The following is a 21,778-nucleotide window of genomic DNA, read 5'->3' as shown; positions in this document are numbered from 1 at the left end:
CTTGAACTTGAAGTAACTAGAATATTGGCCCAGGGCCACATCATTTCTTAATCTATTGAGTTATATTGCCAAAGAATGGGTATACTCATGTACCTTTGAAAGCTCCAAGGAATAACCCCAAAGAGGTCATTGTTGGGAGGTTTTGTAGATAAACTATTGTCTTTCTCAATCATGGTACCTTATGGTCACTACTGGCAACATGAATGACAGGTCAATACAAAAGAACCAAACTTTTTGCTATTGTTATCTCACTTTTTTTGTGAAATCAATCACATTTTGGTCAGATCTTTGGTTTGACAGCCCTCAACTCCCACTGGCGCAGGCTCTTTGGGTCATAGAGGCCTGGTTGGGCTGGGACTGGGACTGCCCCTTCAAGATAAGTCATACCCCTTGTATAGCGTAGTTGAATATCAAATTGTGAAGATTTCATGTCTGCAGATTGTAAGATACCATGATGGTTCCACATGACCAGGAAAGTGTCAAAAATCTGAGTATGGAACGTGAAACAACTCAATGAGTTACATATAGCTAATAGTGCACACATGCACAAGTCTGGCAGGTAAGCTTAGCAACAACACACCCCATGTAGAAATACGGCCAGTGGTGTGGTGTGGTACAGTCTGAACCCCGCAGGCTGCAGTCCAATTGTTTATGGTCCAACCACACTAGGGGTTGGGCAATATTTTGACCAACCGGTTTTGCACCTCTGAGAAGCCTCCTGAAAGGAGTCAAAGATGGTGGAGAACAAGTTTATTGGTTTTCACACATCTGTTACAGATCTGAGCTCAGAGCGGAGAGTGTTTAGGGAATACCCAGGCAAGCTTTTGCCAGAAGAGAAGGGTTAGGGGATATGTGAAGGCTCACATTTTGGGTGGCATGGCATGATGGAGGTGTATCATAATCTTGGTTGAGAGTGACAGCTACTGACAGAGTTGTACAGGCAGCTGTACAACTCATTTGTTAGTCCAAAAGGGTCCCACATACTTGCATGGGCCCTACCCCCCTCTGTGCCAAATACTCATTGTATCTCAGATTCCAGCCCACACCTTGTTTGAATGAGTACTACTACAATATCTTATCCTCATTGGTTCATCATCAAGATTTCTATATCAATACCCTTGATCCACACTCCACCAACCCTTTTCCTTAAGCCTTCATTGCCTCGTGTTAATCTCTTTTGGTCACCCAATCCAATCTTTCCTTTGGGCAACTATTTCAATAGCAATACCCTCCCACCATACCGTTTCCTCAAGCCTTCATTGTCATGTACTGATTTCTTTGGGTCACCCAATCCATTGTTGATTTGGCCGGGCCAACAACTCCATAATCCCAGAGGTGTGGCTTTGCAGTCATTGAGTTGTTCAATCTGATTCCTTTTGATGGCTCCGCATCTCAACAGCTACATCAAGATATGTCTCTGGCATCAGTGAACTCCAATATAATGAAGGAAATCAGAGTTCTAGATAGAAGTCTTGACACATGGTGAGCCCCGTTTTGTCCTTATATACCTTGAGGATATCTTCTTTTTACTTTACCTCCTTCAAATCTTTTCCCAGCAGTATGTTTAAGTTTTGACTATTAATATCATATCCCATTTTCTGCTTGTTTCTATCTGCCATCTTCAGTCCTGCCAAATACCTCAGATCTGTTATGCCTAGAATTCCAAAGGGAATTCCAAAGGGACACCCAAAAAGAATTGCCTTCCACCCATTGGAGCTCAGTGTTCTCAACAGTGGTAGCCTCTAGCCCTTGAGGAACTACAACTTTGACATTGTGTGTCACTGAGGTGTATTTGGCATTGTTCAGATGTCTATTAATATTCTGATGTGAGTATTCATGTCTTTATTTTTTAGTTTTGAAATTCCTCATAATGAATCACTCACAATTGCATTGTACCAGAGCCAAGGCCATACCAAGACACTGTTAAACACCAGATTAAAGAGGTATTGTCATGTTTACATTGCACACAATTCAATTTGCCTTTCAACTTACTCATTGCCTTGACTTGCTGATCATGATTGTATGTCAGAGTTGAGTGTTCCATTTTGGGATGGACAAATTTGAACCTTCAAAAGCACCACCAAATTTGTCCAGGTTTTTCTGGCAGCCTGAGCTTGCTGGGCTCTGGGAAGCATTTAAGTTGATGAGGACCCTGTGGTTGTGGCAGAGCACAAAAAGGAGCTGTGTAGAAGTAGACACAGAAAGTATATGTCACCCAGTAGTGATCTTTTGGCCCCAAGGGTGTCATGTCTTTTCTGTGTCTACTTGTACAAGCAGACACAAAAAGTTTACGTCACCCCCTGGCCCCGACTAGCTTACTAGCCGGACAAGTGTATACAACTGTGTATAATCAGTGAATTGACCTCCTCAGACTTGAAGTTATAAAATTCCCAGAACCCACTCCAACACCAACTTTGACGATCAAGTTTATTTCATTACACACATGAAGACTCGTAATCTCAGACCTGATGAGCTGGGCCATATAGCTGGTCTCCATGATGGGGGTATGAGCGGAAGTAAGATAGCTAAGCATTTGGGGTGACCACAAGGTCCAATATCAACAGTCATCCAGAGGTATAAGAGGACTCACAATCTTATACCAGTCAAATCTTTGGGAAGGTCACCAAAGCTTTCAGTTCAAGACATTCAGCATGTGGAGGAAGAAATCAAAAGAGACCAACGTGCATCTGCTGCACATATAACCTCCAAATTGGGTCTTGATGCTAGTCCAAGTCTAATCCGCTCAGTATTCCACAAACTCGGCTACCATTCTAGTGTCCCAGCTAGTAAACCTTTCCTCAAAGACGACCACATTCAGAGGCAGCTTGATTTTGCACGCCTCCATCAGCATTGGACTGTGGCCGATTGGAAGAAAATCATCTGGTTGGACAAGTCTTTGTTTCAGGTTGGCAAACTCTCCAAGAAAGTTTGAGTCTGGCGTAAGCCCACAGAAAAATATCGTAATGAATGCTTAGTTCCAACTTTCAAGAGTGGTTGTACCTCTGTGATGATCTGGGGGGCTTTTGTAAAGACCACCAAGCTCAATCTTGTCTTTATGGAGTTGGGAAAACAAACCGGGCCAGACTTTGTGGAACAAGTGTATGAGCAGTGTCCAACCTTTTCTCACCTCCGGTATGAGCTCAGATGACATGACCTTGATGGAAGATGGTGCACTGGTCCATGGATGCAAAGTTGCAAAAGAGTGGCGGGAAAATCATGGCATCTCCAAAATCAAATGGCCAGCAAACAGTCCTGATATGAATCCGATCAAAAATGTCTGGCGTCTCATGAAGAAATCTATCTCAAAGAATCATAAAATCAAAACAGCAGCACAGATACATATTGCTTTACAAAAAGAGTGGGAAAATATCGGAGATGAAATTCTTTGCTTGCTTGTTGAAGAAATGCCTGACCGCATCCAGGCTGTGCTTCAGGCAGATGGTGGTCATACTCGATGGTGAAAGACTCAACTTGTATGTGATTTCAATTCAAACTGATTGTTCTTCACCTCATACTTACACATCCCAAATCTACCTAGGTTCTCTCGGATTTGAAACACATCAATTAGTTATTAGTGTCTGGCTAGCTTAGTTTAATATCATGACCTCTTGCTCAATCGACCAAGATTGAGCATACTCAAATTTCCCATTAACAACTTTTCCTTGTTGTATTCAATCTGCTTGTTCTTCACCTCATACTTACACATCCAAAATCTACCTAGGTTCTCTCGGATTTGAAACACATCACATCTTTAGTGCTTATTGTCTGGCTAGCTTAGTTTACTATCATGACCTCTTTCTCAATTGACTGAGATCGAGCATACTCAAATTTCTCATCAACAACTTTTCCTTGTTGTGTGTATTCTTACACGTCCAATATCTACTTAGAGCCTTTTTGATTCTCAACACACATCTTTAGTCTTTGTTAGTTCTTAGTGGCTTGCTAGCTGATATCTTATTACATCATCTTTGTTTGTCACCAGACATTTGAAACTTGCCTGACTGAGATTGGGTGTATCAAAATTGTGATTGATCCTTTTTCTCGTTGGATGTGTATAATTTGTCCTACACAAAGTTGATTCTGGAACTTTTCCACAAATTTTCCAGAACTGCCCCAGAACACAGATTTGACTGTGTTCTGGACTCCTGGACTTGTGAAAAGCAGTACATGTTTGAATGCCCTTTTGCCCAGGGTGCAGAAGCATTCTGGATTTCTGAAAAATGTTCTGGAAATTTTGTGGAAAAGTTCCAGAATCAACTTTGTGTAGTATAATTGTAGCATGTTTTCTACTAATCTTCATTACAATGCTGATTCCTGAGAGAGGTCAACCATGTAAAGAACATGAAATGAGAGCTATCAACTAGATCTGATGGTGCCTTTGCCTTCAAAGTCAAATTGAGACAGTACACTTGTCTGGCTAGTAACCTAGTCGGGGCCAGGGGGTGACGTAAACTTTTTGTGTCTGCTTGTACATTGCACATTGGGGCCATCATTAGCAAGAACCTTCCACTTTCAATATTCAAAGGGAAATTTATGCAGAATGCTTTACAAGATATCTGCCCCTCACTCTATTGGCTAGGCCTTGTGGGTTTCAAGGCAAATTCAGAGGATTTGTTTCAAGATCTGCAACAAGAACTAATCAAAGACCCATCTTGAGTGCCAGGTCCCATATCAACATCCACTAACTGCTGGACAAGTCCTGATTATTTGCACATGTACATTGCAATCAATGCACTGTTCTAGGTTGGCTTTCTAAATATTCTCAAAATTTGATATTTCTCTTGATTGTTTTTTTAAATTGAATTGTTATTCACTTTGTTTTATTCTTCCTTTTGCAGATTTTTTAGGTGAGGTCATTTTGGTGTTCCATTTTTGGTTTGAATTGAGTCATATAATTGCCAATCCTTTTGGCAATGAATTATTTTCTTTCATTTTTTTTCTCCTGTTTGGCTGTTTCCAAACAGTTTTACTCTCCAGGTAAGCATATGTCTCATTGATGATCCAGTGTAAGATATTCAATTGACTTTTGTTCCTGATTGTCTTTGTTGGGGTTGATTTCCAAGAAACTGGATCTTGGAGGCAAACATACAGCAGATAATCTTGCCAAAGTGTTTGGGACACTCTTAAACATGTTGGTGTTCAAGATCACTTCTCCATCACTGCTGATGAAACTTCCTCCAACTGAGCCATGTCCCAAATCTTGTTGGAACAATACACAAGCAAGGGCATTCACTGGCCAGCTGATCCCCAATTCCATAGCTGCATGTGACACAATAAGTCTGGTGGCCAAGGGTTTCCTTGGTGGAATGGGAGAGCTTATTGGAGCTGATGTTGTGGTGTTCTAAACCTAAGGCCTGGCCAAAACTCAATTGTCCTTTGAACTGGATGAGCTCCCCTGGATTGACAATGAGCCTCACTATGAAACCACTTTGACTGATACCAAAGCAGCTGATGCTAACTGCGAAGAGACATCAATGGATGCCCACGGACCTGGTCAAGAAACCTACAAACACAATCAGTACTTTAGAGCTTCTTGGTAATATTCCTCAAGAAACTCAAGAGACTCAGGCATCATCAACTGTGAACATGCCCAAACACCACAAGAAGCTTACAGTGGTGAGCCAGATTTGAGTGTTGGATATGCACATCCACAAGTCTTCTCAGGAGCTTGTGGCCTTTATCAATCTTCAAGATAGTGTGAAAAATCCCAAGCTCCTCCCTCTCAGCTGTCCAACCACTTGCTGGAACTATTTCTACTATGTAGTAGGTTGATTTTTTTACCCACTTTTTTGAATTTCAAGGTTAAATGGTCACTTGAGCTCAAGAAGTCTCTTGAGTTGCACAACACCAACCCAAAGCAAGCTAAACTTGTGGTCTCAAAGTCAACTGGGCAACCATTGAGTGCATGATGCCTATCCTCAAACCAACGGTGGCTCGCTAAGCTAAGCTAAGGATTTTTGCCACCTTGGCTTAGCTTAGCTAGAGGCCGCTAAGGAAAAATCCGCTAACGCTAATCTTAGCGGATTTCCGCTAACGCTAAGCCATTAGCTTAGCGGGCGTAAAATGACACCCGCTAAGCCAATTGATTGGCCGCTAAACCGCTAATAGCGGCTTAGCGGCCCTTTTTTGCACTTAAAACATGTATTTTTTTGATAGCTAAGCTCCCGGCTTAGCTTAGCGCAGACCCGCTAAAGGAAATTCGAAATTCGATTAGCTTAGCTTGAGTGCACTAAGGATTTAGCGCTAGCTTAGCGACAAAAAATCACTAAGCTAATGCACCGCTAAGCGCTAACTTAGCTTAGCCGTGCCACCGTTGCTCAAACCCTTTGTGAACTCTACTCAATTTTTTCAGTTGAACAAAGCCACCAAACAGTTGGTTCTTCATGTCCTTTGGGCACTTCAAACAGTGCTCCAGAGGCACCAAGCTATTCCCAGTGCCTTGGGGTCCTACATCTAAACACCCAGAAGAGAAGTTGGTGAAGTAACAAAAAAATCACCAAACTCTAGCTTGTTCCCTGTTGGACCTGGTATATAGAGACACCATTTTCCAAGATGATACTGCCTAAATGGCTGTGGAAGTGGTGGCAAAACAGTGCCTCTCAGAAGATCAAACCTATGATACTTCACTCAGCTTTTCTGTTGTGCAGGGAAGCAAAAAAGGGATAAAATACCATGACTACAAACTGTATCAGCTCAAAAGAGATGACATTAGCATGACACCACCCCTCACAGACCAATTTGAATTAGTATCAGGGGGTTTCAAGTTTGGGGTTTTCACACTTTTTTACTCCAACAACTTGCCCATTGTTTTGTTGTAAAATATGCATAAATTTTTTGAAGCAGGGACACCTAACAAGGTGTCCCAAATTACAGCCATTTCAAGAAAGGTTGACAACTTTTTTTTGGAGAAAGTTGTCACCACAGCGGGTAAAACCAGAGACAAGACTTGATTGCAGGTTTATTCTTTTCTGTATTCTGCCAATTAGCAGAGACAAAATCAAGTGAGGGACAAAACCCAGGTTTTGCACATTGGCGAGATTTTCAAAAAAAATCAATCTTTGTTGAAACAGCTGTATTGAAGGAATGTCTGTTTTACAAAAAATATTTTGATGAACAAACATTTTTGAAAATACATAAAATATAATCAAACTTGAAACCCCCTATTATCTGCAAGTTGGATATGCCACATGCATGAGAGGTCTTGTGGATTGAATTATGATGTCAGACTGTTGATATGGATAAGGATTCAAAGAGTCAAATGGACACCGAAAGAAAATTATAACAGGAATATAGTAGATGGCATATTAAAATGACAAAGAGAACGATTTTGATGTAGTTCTTGATGGTTTAGTCAAAGTTGTCTAACAAGAGTTTGTCTTGATCATCAATTTGATTGTGTTGAGGGGCATGTTATGATTGTGTTAAGCTACAATCCCGGGGAAGCAGCAAGATCACTGGCTCGGCATGACTCGGTGGTGACATCTTTGACTTTATCATCGTCCTTATGAGAGTCAATAAGGGTATTCCGGGTGACCGGAGGTCGTTGTTAAGATCCCGACGTTGATCAGAGTGCATGCCTTGTTTTGACTAACCTCGACGGTATGTTTGAATTGTTGATTTACTGGCCATGGGTCGGGTTCCTTTTTCGTTCTACCTTGATCTTGTGTTTTCGACCTTCAAGTTTACAAGATGGAAAGACTGAGAGACAAAGTCGAGTCTGTATCACCGCACTCGGAATCGAATCTCAAATCTTCAACTCAGCCAGAGCCTCCTCAACCGAGTTCGATTCGTTTTCAACTGAATCCCCTTGACTACTTTCATCATCCAAATATTCCTCAAAGTCCAACTTTCCAAGGCCAAAGTCAACGTCAGTTTCAATGATGAAAGAAGGCGATGAAGAACACTTTCAACTCACAAAGTCATAGACTACTCGAACGATTAAACTACAGCTCGGACAAGTAGCAATTTCGTCTCCTTTTGCGAGTTGACTTCTGGATATCTCAAATCGATCTCCGCAAGGACATGGGGTATGGTAGACTTTTGCAACGGGATCCCAACTGAAATCTTCTATCTCAATCTCGTCGTCTATGAAACGAGTGTTGGAAAGACAGAATTGGTTCAGTTCATACTTCCTTAGGGTTGAAATCATGTAGGCAACTTAGACTGACAGTAGGAGACCATGTTGATTGAAGGTATGTTGATTGAAGGTTAATGGAGAGAAAAGTGTGAATTGGTCTTGGAACAAAAATTGAGGGAATTCGAAAAAATTGAGCTTACTCCGAACCGAATTTGCAATTCCCGCCAAGAGTTTTGTCAAGTACTGACGGGTATACTCGAAAGGATATAAGGAGTCGGTACCAGAATATCCTTGTAGAGTGGTACCGCATACATCGTCCATAATTTTGATTGATCGATTGAAAACCTTTTTTTTGCTGAGACGACGCCGAGAACACCCGAAAGAAATTAGACCAAAAGGAAGAACTAAGAGAAAGAAGAATGAACTATACTTCAATCAGACTCAGAGGAACATCAAAGCTTACAACAAATTGGATCAATGGAGTAAACAGGATACAAAGGAATTCATCATTCAAATTCATTCAAAGCTCAACTCAACAATACCAATCAACTTCATCATCAACTTCAACTCTCACCAAATCAAATCAATTTCTTTCAAATCAAACACGATGGGCTTCTTCTACAACAAGTTCAACAGACAAATCAAAAAATCCATCATCAAAAACTTATCAATTGACACCGGAGGATCATCTTAGACTTAGAACTCAACGTAATGTTGGTATTTCAGCTCATATCGATTCAGGAAAAACAACACTTACAGAAAGAGTTTTATATTATACTGGAAGAATTAAATCTATACATGAAGTAAGAGGTAGAGATCAAGTTGGAGCCAAGATGGATCATATGGAATTAGAAAGAGAAAAAGGCATCACTATTCAATCTGCTGCTACATTTTGTGATTGGCAAGTAGAACAAAATCCAGATTTATCGGCAGGTGAATCACATTCTATCAATATCATCGATACGCCTGGACATGTTGATTTCACTATCGAAGTAGAACGTGCACTTCGAGTTCTAGATGGGGCTGTACTTGTACTTTGTGCAGTTTCAGGTGTTCAAAGTCAAACTATTACTGTAGATCGTCAAATGAGACGTTATAATGTTCCTAGAGTATGTTTTATTAATAAAATGGATCGTCAAGGTGCCAATCCTGCTAGAGTAATCGGTCATCTACGTACTAAATTAAAATTAACTTGTGCTCAAGTTCAATACCCAATCGGAGCTGAAGATGGATACGAAGGAGTAGTTGATTTAGTAAGACTCAAGACAATTCGACAAACTGGAGAGAAAGGTGTCACGATTGTTGAATCAGATGAAATCCCAGAATCAATTTCAAACGAAGTGAAAGCCAAACGTCAAGAGTTAATCGAGATTGTGGCAGATTGTGATGATCAATTGGCCGATTTATTCTTAGAAGAGAAACCGATTAGTTCTGGGGAATTAGCTGCTGCAATCAGAAGGGCTACTATTTCGTTAAAATTCACACCTGTCTTTATGGGTAGCGCTTTAGCTAATAAGGGTGTTCAACCGTTATTAGATGGAATATGTAGTTATTTACCTAATCCTTCCGAAGTGGCCTCTGTTGCATTAGATGTTTCTACTAGTACTACTGATCCACCTTCAGTGGAAATCAGTCCGACTGCGACTGCACCATTGGTTGGATTGGCATTCAAACTTGAAGAAGGTCGATTTGGTCAACTAACTTATTTAAGAGTCTATCAAGGTACATTGAAACGAGGGAATCAGATCACGAATGTAAGGACTGGAAAAAGAGTCAAGGTTCCTCGATTGGTTAGAATGCATAGTGATGAAATGGAAGATGTGAATGAGATTAAGGCAGGTGAAATCTGTGCGATGTTTGGTGTGGAATGTTCATCTGGAGATACATTCACAGATGGAACGGTTCAGCTTTCAATGGTCAGTTTTGAAACTTATATGTCTATCATTTAATTTGCATCTATTGCTTTTCGGATTTATTCACTGAGCAATATTCGATCCTTCGATAGACTTCGATGTTTGTTCCCGATCCAGTGATATCTCTTTCTATCAGACCAAAAGGCCAAGAAACCCCACATTTCTCAAAAGCTCTCCAAAGATTTCAGAAGGAAGATCCTACGTTTCGAGTCCATGTTGATGCAGAGTCATCTGAGACGATCATCAGTGGAATGGGAGAGCTTCATTTAGATATCTACGTAGAACGAATGAAACGTGAATATGGTGTGGAAGTAGTAACAGGAAAACCAAGAGTAGCATTCAAGGAAGCTATCACCACTGAAAGCGCTTTCAATTATGTTCATAAGAAACAGACTGGAGGTGCTGGTCAGTATGCAAAGGTCGTTGGAAGAATCTTACCAATGGAACGTGATGAGGAAACAGGTGAGGACACATGCTATGAGAGTAGGATTACAGGTGGTACGATTCCTGCTTCCTTTATACCAGCTGTTGAAAAAGTTAGTTTTCGCTTTTTTGATGAACACTATTGAAACCAAAATTGACGATCTCGTTGCTCACAGGGTTTCAGAGACGCATTACAAAGAGGAGTATTAACGGGTAATTCAGTAACAGGATGTCATTTCATTCTCGAAGATGGTGCCCATCATATTGTAGATTCATCTGAATTAGCTTTCAGATTAGCAGCGCAAGGAGCATTCAGGGAAGCTTTTAAAGCTGCCAATCCAGTGATTTTAGAACCGATTATGAAAGTTGAAGTAACTGCTCCTATTGAATATCAAGGTAATGTGATTGGTGGTTTGAATCAGAGGAGAGGTACGATTGTAGATACAGATGTTGGAGTGGATGAAGTGGTTTTGATTGCTGAAGTATCTTTGAATGATATGTTTGGATGTGAGTGTTTTTTACCTTGTCTTTGTCTTGCGTTTTGAGAATTTCTTGTGTTTTGTGCTAATATTCTTGTGTTTCTGATGTTCTGTAGATGCATCTCAATTGAGAGGAATGACTCAGGGTAAAGGAGAGTTCAGTATGGAATATTTAAAACATTCGCCTGTATTACCTAATGTACAACGAGAGATGATTGATCAGTATAAGAACTTTAGGGGATGATTGTCTTTTCTGAATGGTTACCTGATATGATAGATTTATAGATACCAATTCATAGATTTATAGAAAGTGGAAATGGAAATATAATTGATGGTTGTTCAAATCTCTGGTAAAAAAAACTCATAGACACCTTTGAGACCGAATTGCCTTACCTCCTGAATGATGCGGAACTTGGTCAAGCGGAGTATGATCCAACTCCATAGTTTTACGTTGTATCTCAGAGATGAGTTACAAACATGGGGACGGTCTCTTTACCTTCTACTGGCATACCTTTAGTACCTTCTCCTCATATCCTTACATTTTGTAAGGTTCATGGTGGTGGTCCTATCTTTGTACATCAATCCCTTGGTATTGACTCAGAATTTCATGCTTCATGTCTTCTCATTGACTCGAGGATACCTCATGTGATGATACGTAGTTTTCTTACATACTTTTTTGTTTTTTAGTGGGTAAAAAAGTATATTTGGAAAATATATAGCTTTGAGGATCCTTACATACTTTCCATTGGCATCTCTTATTTACCTCATGCCTCGTGTTGGCCAAGAAGAAATTTCTCAAGCAAGTGCCCGTGTCTTGTCTGGCCTCTTAAACTTTTCAACTGCTCAACCCCCCTCTTATGTTGGTTTATATGCCTGTCTGCACTTTGAACTGATAACCATTGCCGCTCTGATGCTATTGGATGACTCCAAAGAAGTCTTCATCATCACATCGCTATCTCCCTTGTTTATGCATTAAAGAACCAGATGAAAAACAAGCAGATGGTGTCCAGAATAGGGAAGTCAAATTTGGCCTGCGGCCAGACAGGTTAGGGAATGAGGTACAATCCACACCAAATCACTCATATTCAGGTTAGGAGGTTAGATAGGTACTTACTGCCCACCACTGCAGTGCAGAGTTTGGGTTGCTCAAGTCATACTAACTGTCTTTCATTGTATCACAACCATTCAGATAGTTGGTGAGCTGGTTTTCATCACCCATGTCTTCCCCTTCCTTTTTGCTGCTTGCTTGAGAGGAAATCTTCCAAAAAAAAGAGTGAAAACCAAATTCAAAATGTAGGATGTGATATAGCAACACAGAGCTTTTTCCAAATAGGTCTGAGTTTCTTCCAGCATGGTTGTCAGCATTGGTTAAAGAGTCTTGGAAAATTCAAGGGTATCCACTCAATCTTGCAATGTCTTGTGCAATTTGACATACTCAGGTATAGCCATTCATGAGCCTGTGGCTCTCCTGTACTCCATCTGTTTGATTGCATCCAGAAAAATCTAGCGCAAAAGAGATGAGTTTGACCATCAGTTTAAATTAGTCAATAAAATACTTAAAGTTAATCTTCATGTCTGCATTATGATTCCTTACTGGAGCCCAACATGATGGGGTAATTGTTAACTTCTGGAATTATACATGTGTTATTCCATTTTTGCAAGGACAACAACTTTTAACATGCACTCAGGCAAGATCAACCTTTAGAAGTTGGTCAACAAACAAAACACAAAACACTAGTGGGAATGCAATACAATATATTATGAAAAGGATATTAGAAAAGGATATGAAAACAGTTGTACCTTCCCTTGTCCATAAGAGCATCCGGCGTGTTTGACACAAGTCAATGAGTGGGTTGAGCCTCAGATGAATCACCATCAGCTAAAAGAGTAGGGTCAGTTTCATCTGCTGCATCAGCAGAATCCCAATCATATTCTTTTTGGGAATTTCAGCAAGAGAGAATGTATCCTCAGGCTCCTCCTCTTGTTTGATGATGGTCAGGTTGAAGTCAGGGAAGGTAACACACATTGCATTCTGGATCTTCCTTGGGGGCAGAGTCTTGGGCCCAATTGAAACCAGGCTGGACCCCACAATCAGCACCATATTGTGAAAAAAGCAAGATATGTGCATGCAATTGGGTTCCCAGGTGTAGTCGGATTGGTTGGGCTGCAAAAGAAATTGCCCATGCATTTTGTTTTCCTTTGTCTTGTTGTTCAAGCCTGAATCAGTTGTCTGGAAGAGAAGATGCATGAGGAACATCAAATTCAGCCTGAAGCTGAAATTCAAGCAAAACATGATAATAGAACAACAGAAAAGCAAAAAAAAAATCAACCACCTATATTATTCAGAAGGCCTTGTTTTACAAAGATATTCACCAATGGCTCAGCAAGCCATTTGCCCTTGTGCTCCCAAATACCCAGCTTGAGAGAATGACCATGGTGATGCACGAGAGCTTTACGTAACTGGAGTTAGCCAAAAACTACCTCTTTGATTAATAGGTTCATTTGTTTGGCTTTGCCAAAAGCACAGCTTGTGTATACGCGGACCAGCAACACAGCGGATAAAAAATAGTTCTGCCGGCTACGCGCCGCGCCGCTGCAGGCCCAGCGTTGCCATGACCAATCCATGCGGTCAATAGCTTTGTGAATGTGCCCATGTGATTTGAAAAGATGAGCAGGGAAAATTTTGCTCAAGACTTTCATAAAAAGGGAAAAAAAGTATCAAATGACTCCTATACAAATTTTTAAAACAGTAACCAGATCCATCAAACAATAAGACAAAGGAATTGTAAACTAAACAAGTAATATGATAAAGTATTACATTTTAAAGGAATCAAACACAACTCTCACTTTCAAATGAACTTTCACAGCTTGAAACTGAACCATAACTCGAACCAGAAAGTAAACTAGGTTGGTCGATGTCTCTTGATTGTTTGTGAGTTGTCTGGATAGAAAAAATGATTTACTCATCAGTGAATTTGGAACGATATAATAATGAATGAGGTAAAACCAGACTGACGTATGCGATTTCCTCCTCAATCAGCTCTTGCATCAGCTCACGAATCTCTTCTTCATGGTCTTGAGATGAAGAATTGATGACATTGCAGAAGCCTTTGGTAGTGATCCAAGACTTTAAAAGGAGATAACGTTCCCTCAACAACCTTTTTCCTGAATTAATTCCAAGATTGCCAAAGTACTCCTTTGTGGCTTCACTAGTCTAATCAAAACCAAGAGAAAAAAAATCAGGAAATGAAAAGTCGAAGTAAACATGAAAGAAAACCGAAAGACTTACTCTGAGAAGATGTGCACATTTCCCAAAAGCTTTAGAAACCCCGTCATTCGAAGAAAAAGGTGAACATTGATTTAAGATTTGAAGAAAGAGAAGATCCTTAAAATCAGATTGACCCATGAGAAATTGAAACTTGTCTTCTTTCTTATCAAACTGCTCATCATCACTATCATCTAATGAATCATTTTCTTCATTTTGTTCATTCAAAAGTGATTGAAGTAAAGCTAGTTTTTGTCTTAATTCAATCTCTGCAGTTGATTCTTCTCTTTGTTCTTCAATCACTTCGGGTATCGGAGTTTCTTCTACAATATCAAAAGGTACTTCTATATCTGAACTAGTCGTCTCTCGCCAATTATTGATTCTGCTCATCACTGATTCGTAAGAGTCTTCAGTCTCGTCAATTTGATCTAGATGTAGTCGTGATTCGGCTTCTGCTGGTGAAGATCTAAGGCTCGGCAAACCATACATATTAGCTGCAGTAGAATTTTCTTAGGATAACTTCTACTCACCCGTCGGCGTGAGCAGAACCACTCGAGATCGAACTACCGTCTTCATTTGTAAAGCCGTGTTCCAACTCATTTGACTGAGACACTTCGAGAGCTGGATGGGTAGGAGAGCCTTGGTTGCTGACTGCGTTTGTAGATGTAGGAGACATTTTATTTTAGCTTTGAGGTCTACTTTAAATTATGATGGGGAAGGATAGGAATTGGATTTAAATTGGGTGAAGAGTTAAAAAAGCTTTGCAATCGTAGTTCTTTGAAGCGCTCTATATACCAATCTGAAGGTTAACTTTCTTATGATTTTGTCAATTCATCACATTTCAGGTTCAGGCACAGGAACATCTAAATTACGGAATCTATCTGCCAAAAAAAAAACTTACCTCTGCAGTAGCAACGTCTCGTGTGAGTGTCCCTGAATCTGGTCCTTGCACAATCTTCCTGCTTTAGTTTCCGTGCTGGATGATGTAGCATAGCAGACACAGAGGTACAGACTGAGTGTATAGTATTCAGAATGGATTCATGTTTCTTCTCTCGTGGAGGACAAGTGAGTATGAAAGAATACCAAACTTGACGAGGAGCAAGGAAGTTCCTTAAGTTTGAAGAAATACCTTTACTCAAACCTGTTGGGTGTTTTGATTTTCTTTGCCATTGAGGACATTGAGTTATGAGCATGACTGTGGAGTCGCTATATATCATCCATTCGAGCGGCTGAAATACTTTTTTTCGAATAGTGCGAATGCGCTTATACACAAGTTGGATGGAGTCTTGGGACTGATCAAATGATTTCAAAAGCTTGCTCCAATCCATGATCGCATCCAAGTCATAAGGGCCAATGAGAAAATAAGATGGCCGCAGATTTTATGCCCGGGATTTCATTCGTGATCTCAGCTCATGCTGATGATGTGCAGTCCTTTGTTGCCTGTTGCGATCGTCTCGTGATCGCTCTCGCGTTGTCAATTCAACAAGGATAAGTGGTGTCCATGTTTATATTGCATTAAAATCATGATCAGTTCGTAAGATATGTCAATTGGAGTATGTAAATAAATATACAATTGTATGAAAGATGAAGAAGTGGACGAAGTTGGTCAATCACTTGATCCGAATATTTATACAAAAGTATTACAAGAATTCTTAAAGTGATGAGAATCGTGAAATTATGAATAATTATTGTATGCGCAAATTCGGTACAACAAAGATACAAGGTCAAAAAGGTTACGGCTTCAATACAAAAGAAGATCTTCATACAAAGTCAAAAAAGATGCGAATGGGATGTAAATTAAAGACGGCACATATCAAAGCTTTCAGGTTCCGTGTCTGTCAGGGTAGATTGAAGACGAGATGGCGTGGTAGGAGGGTTAACAGAGGTACCTTCCAATAGAATATTCGAATGGCGCAATTCAGAGCTGGGGTCTGGAACTTGATACTCGAGCACACTAGACTCTGGCTTGTAGGGTCGGAGGTTGAGAAGACGGGGAGCCGTTTGTAGGATTAAATCGTCAATCGAGTAAGGACGATGTAGGAGATCCGGTACTTTGCCTCGATTGTATTCTGCTACAACGACAATACATCTCGGTTAGCTTGAGCATTCACATATTCGGATTTGTGGATTTACCTCTGGTCTGACACCTGTCAGGTTGGATGTTTGCAGTGCGATCTTGATTCTCAGAAATGTTTCGAGATTTATTGGCAGAGTGACGATTGACTTTCTCATCAATGGGTCTTTCCACACCTTCGTCGTCTTCTCGGATAACTTCAAGCCTTTCTTCCACACCAATCAAACTACCGACTTGCGAGGCGCCTACCTCATATGGCTCTACAAATGTAAGTGATGAAGTGTTGTGTTCTGGGTGAGAATTCGAGTGTGCGTTTGAGGAGTTGGGACTGAGTGGCCTCATCACTCCATCGACTTCTCCGATCTTCACCCTCATAGCTTCCGCAGTCTCTTCAGCCGTGTTGATTAACACCTCCAACGACCCTGAAAGTGCAGATGCACAAAATGAACCACTTTCACACATAAATATCTGAGGATTCTTCACATTCCAGAGGGCTTTGGGGAATAATACTCACGCGCAAAGGACATCAAGAAGAGCATCTTTTGACGATCTTCGGACATCATTCTTTCTGCTAAACCCCCTTTATCTCGAAATTTCTCAATGCCATCAATCGCTCCCACTTGCTCCATTAATTCTGATAGGGCAGGTGGTGGGTTTCCCGTTTTACCTTCCATCCAAAACTGGGCATGAGAGAAAAATCCCCGGGCTGTATCAATCAAACGCTGAGGAAGATCCTCTGGGCTAGAATCAAGTACAACGGGTATCGGTGGGACTAGTGGGACTGTTTGCATCTGATTTGGTCCGTTTTCTAAATCTTCTTGACTTGTGACTTTGGTTCTGATTAATCTGAAATTATGAGAGTTAAGTCTTCGTTTCTTGTTAATTATTCGCTTATACTTGGCTTCCCAGCCTTCCGCCAAAACTAAATTGTTGGATTTCATATATCAGCAAGATCCGCATGATTTCTTATTGAGAATAATCGCGTCAGGACTGACCAGAGAGGAGAAGAGTCATGCTAGCGATCCCCATCAGAGACCAAGCAATAAAAAAGCATCGACCAGCAGGCGTTTTGACTGTGATATCACCATAACCTGCGAGTCTTCTTTCAACACAATTTAAAGCACTCAAAACCATGGCAAAGAAGGGCTTACCCAACGTCAAGAATGCCACGTAGCAGAAGTAAAGCGCCTGGCCGTAATTCCAACCTGTTTCGATGGGAAGAGAGAAGTGTCAATTGTTTGAGAGACTTCTAGTAAATATAGAGTGTGTACCTTCTGTTACCTTGACTAAGTGATCAGAAGGACAAATCATTCATTGTCAGTCTCATAGCCGGGAGAGAATATAATCATGAGTCTGATCGAAGACTAATAGATCCCTCACTGACATACGAAGCTACCTATGAGCCAAAAACACGAGAAAAGAACCGCCGCCACCACTAGCTTGGTCTGAAACTCCCTTCGCTCTTGTTTGAGCAGTCTTTCACTGAATGATTTGAAATTATCAACATTTTCCATTGAGGAAGTGGACGTCGTGTTTTCCGTGTCCAATCGATGTGCTAGTAGATAATTTTTCCTATCTGCTTCGCTGAATAGGGGTCGGTTCGACGGCGGTGGATTATGTGAGTGAGCTCCAGATAAACATGAGTTCCTTCCAGAGACTGAAGCAGACATCATCAATGCGACTGATAGCCCTGTTGTGACACCGGATGACCTCTTCTTAGCAGCTTTGCGGGCCGTTCGGTATTCACGAGCAAATTCAAAGATCGCATTACGTCGAGTTTGCCACAAGCTCTCGAATCCTTCTATGATGGTTTCCCGAGCAGTATTGATAGTGAGACCCAAAGTGATGATCCCAAAGATAGCGAAGAAAAAGACAAAGATTCGGGAGCCAGTGTTGGTGGGAATCACATCTCCAAATCCAACAGTTGTACTTGAAGTAAATATTATAAAATAATGTCAACATTCATCTTCTTGTCCGTCGGATGGTGCTCAAAAATTGAGAACATGATATATATATAGATCCAACTGACACCGTACAGACGCAAAAGTACAACGCATCGATGAACTTGATGTTATCTTCTGTGAGAAAGATGAAGATCAAGGCTCCAAAGCCGATATACATCACCAGCGCCATACATGCAATGACCAATGAGCGTTGTTTGTTTGTCAGGCCAGAACCTATAAAACCAAAGTTAGGTTCTGCAGGAAATCAGGAAATCACAAATGTACACACCTTTTGCTCTGAAATTATCCACTAAACAGTAATCATAAATTAGGGCAGTGTTACAGCTTACCGAAATAATCGAACTGCACCAGAAATAAAGTTTCAGAGAAAGGAAGGTATCAATATGAAGGTGATGCTCCTATGGTAAAGATATGTGCAAACCTGGCAACAAGCAGCCAATACCCATAGCCCAAGCTGGTGGCGCACATAAAAATGAAAGTCAGAGATAAGTGTGGAATCATTGATCAACGATTGACACAAAAGCCAATCGATGGAATGCATACCTTTGATCACTTCTAACTGTTCTAAGTGATTCAAACGCATCATCAGTATTCGCGATCTTCTTTGTTTCAACAAACTGATATCATGCTCATTGAAAGGCTAACCCTAATTGAATAGGAGAGACGATGAGAATTGACAGATTGATCAAGTCATGAATTGTCAAGGACCCAATGGCTGTCAAGGTGCTTATTTGCGGCCGATGTTCAAAGTATCGAGTTATCAATGCCAAGTTGGCCACAAATCCCTGGTGAGTCCAAGAAGTGTCAGGTGCCATACCACTGAGCGTACACGGCTGCTTGTAATGAAGGCAAAGATTCATCCCGTACCGAGATTAATGACAGCACGAGTGCAGTAACCAAAAAGGTCGAGGGCAAGATGTCCGGCGTGAAGACCCCTTGATCAGGCCTGAAGATTGAAATCGGTTCAGAAATGGGCTTTCAAGACACTTGAAGACCGGATGATGCTGAAGAAGGCAAACTGACCCTTTATAAAAATGTTCGGTGAGAGCCGGTATTTCAAGAAGTATAGAGAAGGGGGAGGTGAGTCCAGCAAAGAGAGGGGCCCAACGATGGGACTTGCGACGAGGGTGACATGGTTCGTCCTTTTGATTTGTGTTCGCTCGATTCTTGGACCTTTTGAAGAGACGACGAGCTGTGTAACGAGGAATCAGACTTGCAAGACCAACGGCTGTTAAAAATCCCATCACCCTATATAAATTGAAAATGAGTGACGGGTATTGGATGAGTTGGCCTTGGCTTGCGAGGTCACGGAATCGGGTCAACGGCCAGCCGAGGTAAAGAGAAGTTGATAAGTAGACGAAGACACTGAGTGGCAACCGAACTTCGAAGAGACCCAACTGCGAGAAAACGAACGATCGACAAATATTTCCACTACCTAGTATGCAAATAGCACTAGTGCATTAATTCTTGAGTCAACAGGTTTTTCCCACCAAGTACCATTATTGGGATGTTCGACCGGCCCAGGTGCAAGCTCAAATGAAACCCATTCAGGGTTCAGATCCTCAATCAGATTCACCGTTCACACCTTTGGATTGGGTCATGCATATTGCACATAGCCAGGAGCCAATGAAACATGGCTCATCCGTGGACCTTCCTCTTTGAGCGCAGCATATGTCAGATTCGATGATGTAAATATCTGCTCAATGCCATTGAAAACCTCTGGTATGAAGATCCCAAATCGCATGCACAGTCTCCACAGTCATTCCCGAGCGGGGTAAGATTCATCACGATATTCATGATGTGGTCGCATGAGGATGTGTGAGTCGGAACTTGTCCCAGGTCTCGAAAGTTGCAAGTTTCTCGAAGTGCAAGACTTGACGCAGCCGTACGGACCGCAGGTCTAAAACAGGTCCATAGTGGACCTGTTGGTATTTTAGCGTTAGGACGAGCTGTAGGCCCTGCGAGAGAACCGGGTGAATGAGTTAGAGCACCCACTATGGTGGGAGTGTTTTATCGTAAAGTTTGCGTGAGTTGAAAGAGTTTTCAGTCCAAAAAAGTCCTCATAACCACCATACAACATGAAATCAATTCTGTGATGAGGTAATCATATATGATACCATATGACCTCATATCACAGCAAGATGCGTACATAAGATCACAGCAATTAGAGACTTCCTACCGTGATGTCAGCCAGTGCATGAAGCTAGACAACAAAGACTCACAAGGTACATCATGGCCATTCAATGTGCGAGAATATCACACATTTGAACTTGCGGATCTCCCAATGCTGGAGACGCACACTCCAATATATGCTATAAAGACAAACTTCAACTCGGAGATCAATGACTGCCACAACAAGTAGTAAGAAGCGGCGCCGAGAGGCAAGTATTGAAGATTCGAAGCAGAAAAATTAGACTGAGTTCATAAGCACCACCAATTATGACAGGGTTTTGTTGTTAGTCTTTCCATCTAAGACGACTCAGAAGCCCATTGCCCTTACACTTTTCAATGCATACTCAATTGATACTGCAAAGTTGGCAGGAAGTCGCACCATGCCGCGCAGCCAAATGGTGACTTCAACAGAGAGACGAGGACATAGGATTTGATTTGTTCACAGTCACAAAAACTTAAGCCAAGCAATTTATTCACAATTGAAAATTTTAATGAACATATGGAAAGCAACACAATAACACACACAACCTAGATAATGAGAAAACAAAAATCAAGATAAGATAAACTATATTTAAAGGGAGGACTGTATGTTGGAGAAAAGCAGAATAATCAGTCGAGCGAGACAAGGTCAAAGATGAGATTTGATAGACGTACCATAGCCATTAATGGCTTATTTTTCACCAAAACGGTTGTCGAACAGTGGTGATATAGTTGCTGAAGCTTCCTACGCTGGACCAAGGGAATACACCAAAAGTATTGTACCCTTGGTAAAAACCTAAAGAACCAGGACCGCGGTAGATTCTCCAACCGTTGATAGTTTGGTAGGGATTCACGAGGTATTTCAAGTAGTCATTCACGTTTGGGTACACCACTCCGGGGCAGCCACCAGTGACAGGAATGCAGGTGTTATAATCGCTGAAGACACAATTCACATTATTGAAGTTGACGATTTGTAGACCATTTGCAAAGCAACCGCCCAAATTGGCATAATAATTGTAGGACAGACTGCCGGTACCGAAATGGTTCGTGAACCATTTCTCTGAAATTTCTTTGCTAGCCACTTGAGCATCTGTAAAATGGACATAACATCAGTGATGTGATTCACGATAGATTGGGGAAAGAGATGCAAAGAAAGTTACTTTGGGCGACCTCTGAGTCAACGGCTAGATAAAGAGAATCTGGATCAGCTTTGGTTGGTTTACTCGATAGCCACTCAGTCATCACTCACGCTTTGATAAGACAGGACTCATAAGAGTCACAAAAGCGAGGGTAGCAATTGATTGGAGACCGAAACGCATCTTGTATTTCACAAAGGCTTAGAAAATGACTTGACGAGATTTGTAGTGGTATTGGAAAGGTTTCAGTTATAGGAATAAGAAGTTGATAACGAGGAGTTCTGTGTTTGTATACT

The 21,778-nt window shown here is 41.1% G+C and overlaps 6 protein-coding genes across 6 annotated transcripts; 1 reads left to right on the top strand and 5 right to left on the bottom strand.

The window, feature by feature from the left end:
- Positions 1-280: 280 nt before the first annotated feature.
- MELLADRAFT_104995 (uncharacterized protein) lies at positions 281-2,044 on the bottom strand (the record flags this gene model as incomplete). The annotated part of the gene is made up of 4 exons (XM_007408078.1): positions 281-487; positions 1,229-1,399; positions 1,536-1,654; positions 1,993-2,044. The coding sequence occupies 4 exons, from the start codon at positions 2,042-2,044 to the stop codon at positions 281-283; spliced, it is 549 nt and encodes a 182-aa protein (XP_007408140.1).
- A 5,198-nt stretch (positions 2,045-7,242) lies between these two features.
- On the bottom strand, positions 7,243-8,226 carry MELLADRAFT_42866 (uncharacterized protein; the record flags this gene model as incomplete). The annotated part of the gene is made up of 3 exons (XM_007408077.1): positions 7,243-7,846; positions 7,916-8,085; positions 8,169-8,226. 3 exons carry the CDS (start codon positions 8,179-8,181, stop codon positions 7,745-7,747), a joined length of 285 nt encoding a protein of 94 aa, XP_007408139.1.
- Positions 8,180-11,233, top strand: MELLADRAFT_77354 (uncharacterized protein; the record flags this gene model as incomplete). The annotated part of the gene is made up of 5 exons (XM_007408128.1): positions 8,180-8,192; positions 8,438-9,993; positions 10,083-10,526; positions 10,590-10,920; positions 11,009-11,233. The coding sequence occupies 5 exons, from the start codon at positions 8,180-8,182 to the stop codon at positions 11,134-11,136; spliced, it is 2,472 nt and encodes an 823-aa protein (XP_007408190.1).
- Positions 11,234-13,722: 2,489 nt separating this feature from the next.
- MELLADRAFT_104992 (uncharacterized protein) lies at positions 13,723-14,833 on the bottom strand (the record flags this gene model as incomplete). The annotated part of the gene is made up of 4 exons (XM_007408076.1): positions 13,723-13,833; positions 13,909-14,106; positions 14,182-14,623; positions 14,688-14,833. The coding sequence occupies 4 exons, from the start codon at positions 14,831-14,833 to the stop codon at positions 13,723-13,725; spliced, it is 897 nt and encodes a 298-aa protein (XP_007408138.1).
- A 1,121-nt stretch (positions 14,834-15,954) lies between these two features.
- Positions 15,955-19,439, bottom strand: MELLADRAFT_84751 (uncharacterized protein; the record flags this gene model as incomplete). The annotated part of the gene is made up of 14 exons (XM_007408075.1): positions 15,955-16,229; positions 16,291-16,653; positions 16,746-17,153; positions 17,227-17,322; positions 17,383-17,436; positions 17,503-17,517; positions 17,616-18,160; positions 18,261-18,408; positions 18,464-18,537; positions 18,617-18,649; positions 18,739-18,759; positions 18,841-18,980; positions 19,063-19,141; positions 19,219-19,439. The coding sequence occupies 14 exons, from the start codon at positions 19,437-19,439 to the stop codon at positions 15,955-15,957; spliced, it is 2,472 nt and encodes an 823-aa protein (XP_007408137.1).
- Positions 19,440-21,044: 1,605 nt separating this feature from the next.
- MELLADRAFT_123659 (uncharacterized protein) lies at positions 21,045-21,665 on the bottom strand (the record flags this gene model as incomplete). The annotated part of the gene is made up of 3 exons (XM_007408074.1): positions 21,045-21,436; positions 21,507-21,530; positions 21,596-21,665. The coding sequence occupies 3 exons, from the start codon at positions 21,663-21,665 to the stop codon at positions 21,045-21,047; spliced, it is 486 nt and encodes a 161-aa protein (XP_007408136.1).
- Positions 21,666-21,778: the final 113 nt, after the last annotated feature.

The sequence above is a fragment of the Melampsora larici-populina genome (assembly GCF_000204055.1).
Source record: "Melampsora larici-populina 98AG31 unplaced genomic scaffold MELLAscaffold_11, whole genome shotgun sequence".
In the NCBI taxonomy this organism is placed as follows: Eukaryota; Fungi; Basidiomycota; class Pucciniomycetes; order Pucciniales; family Melampsoraceae; genus Melampsora; species Melampsora laricis-populina.
Note: the sequence above shows the minus strand (reverse complement) of the source record. Positions and strands in the feature narration are given on the sequence as shown.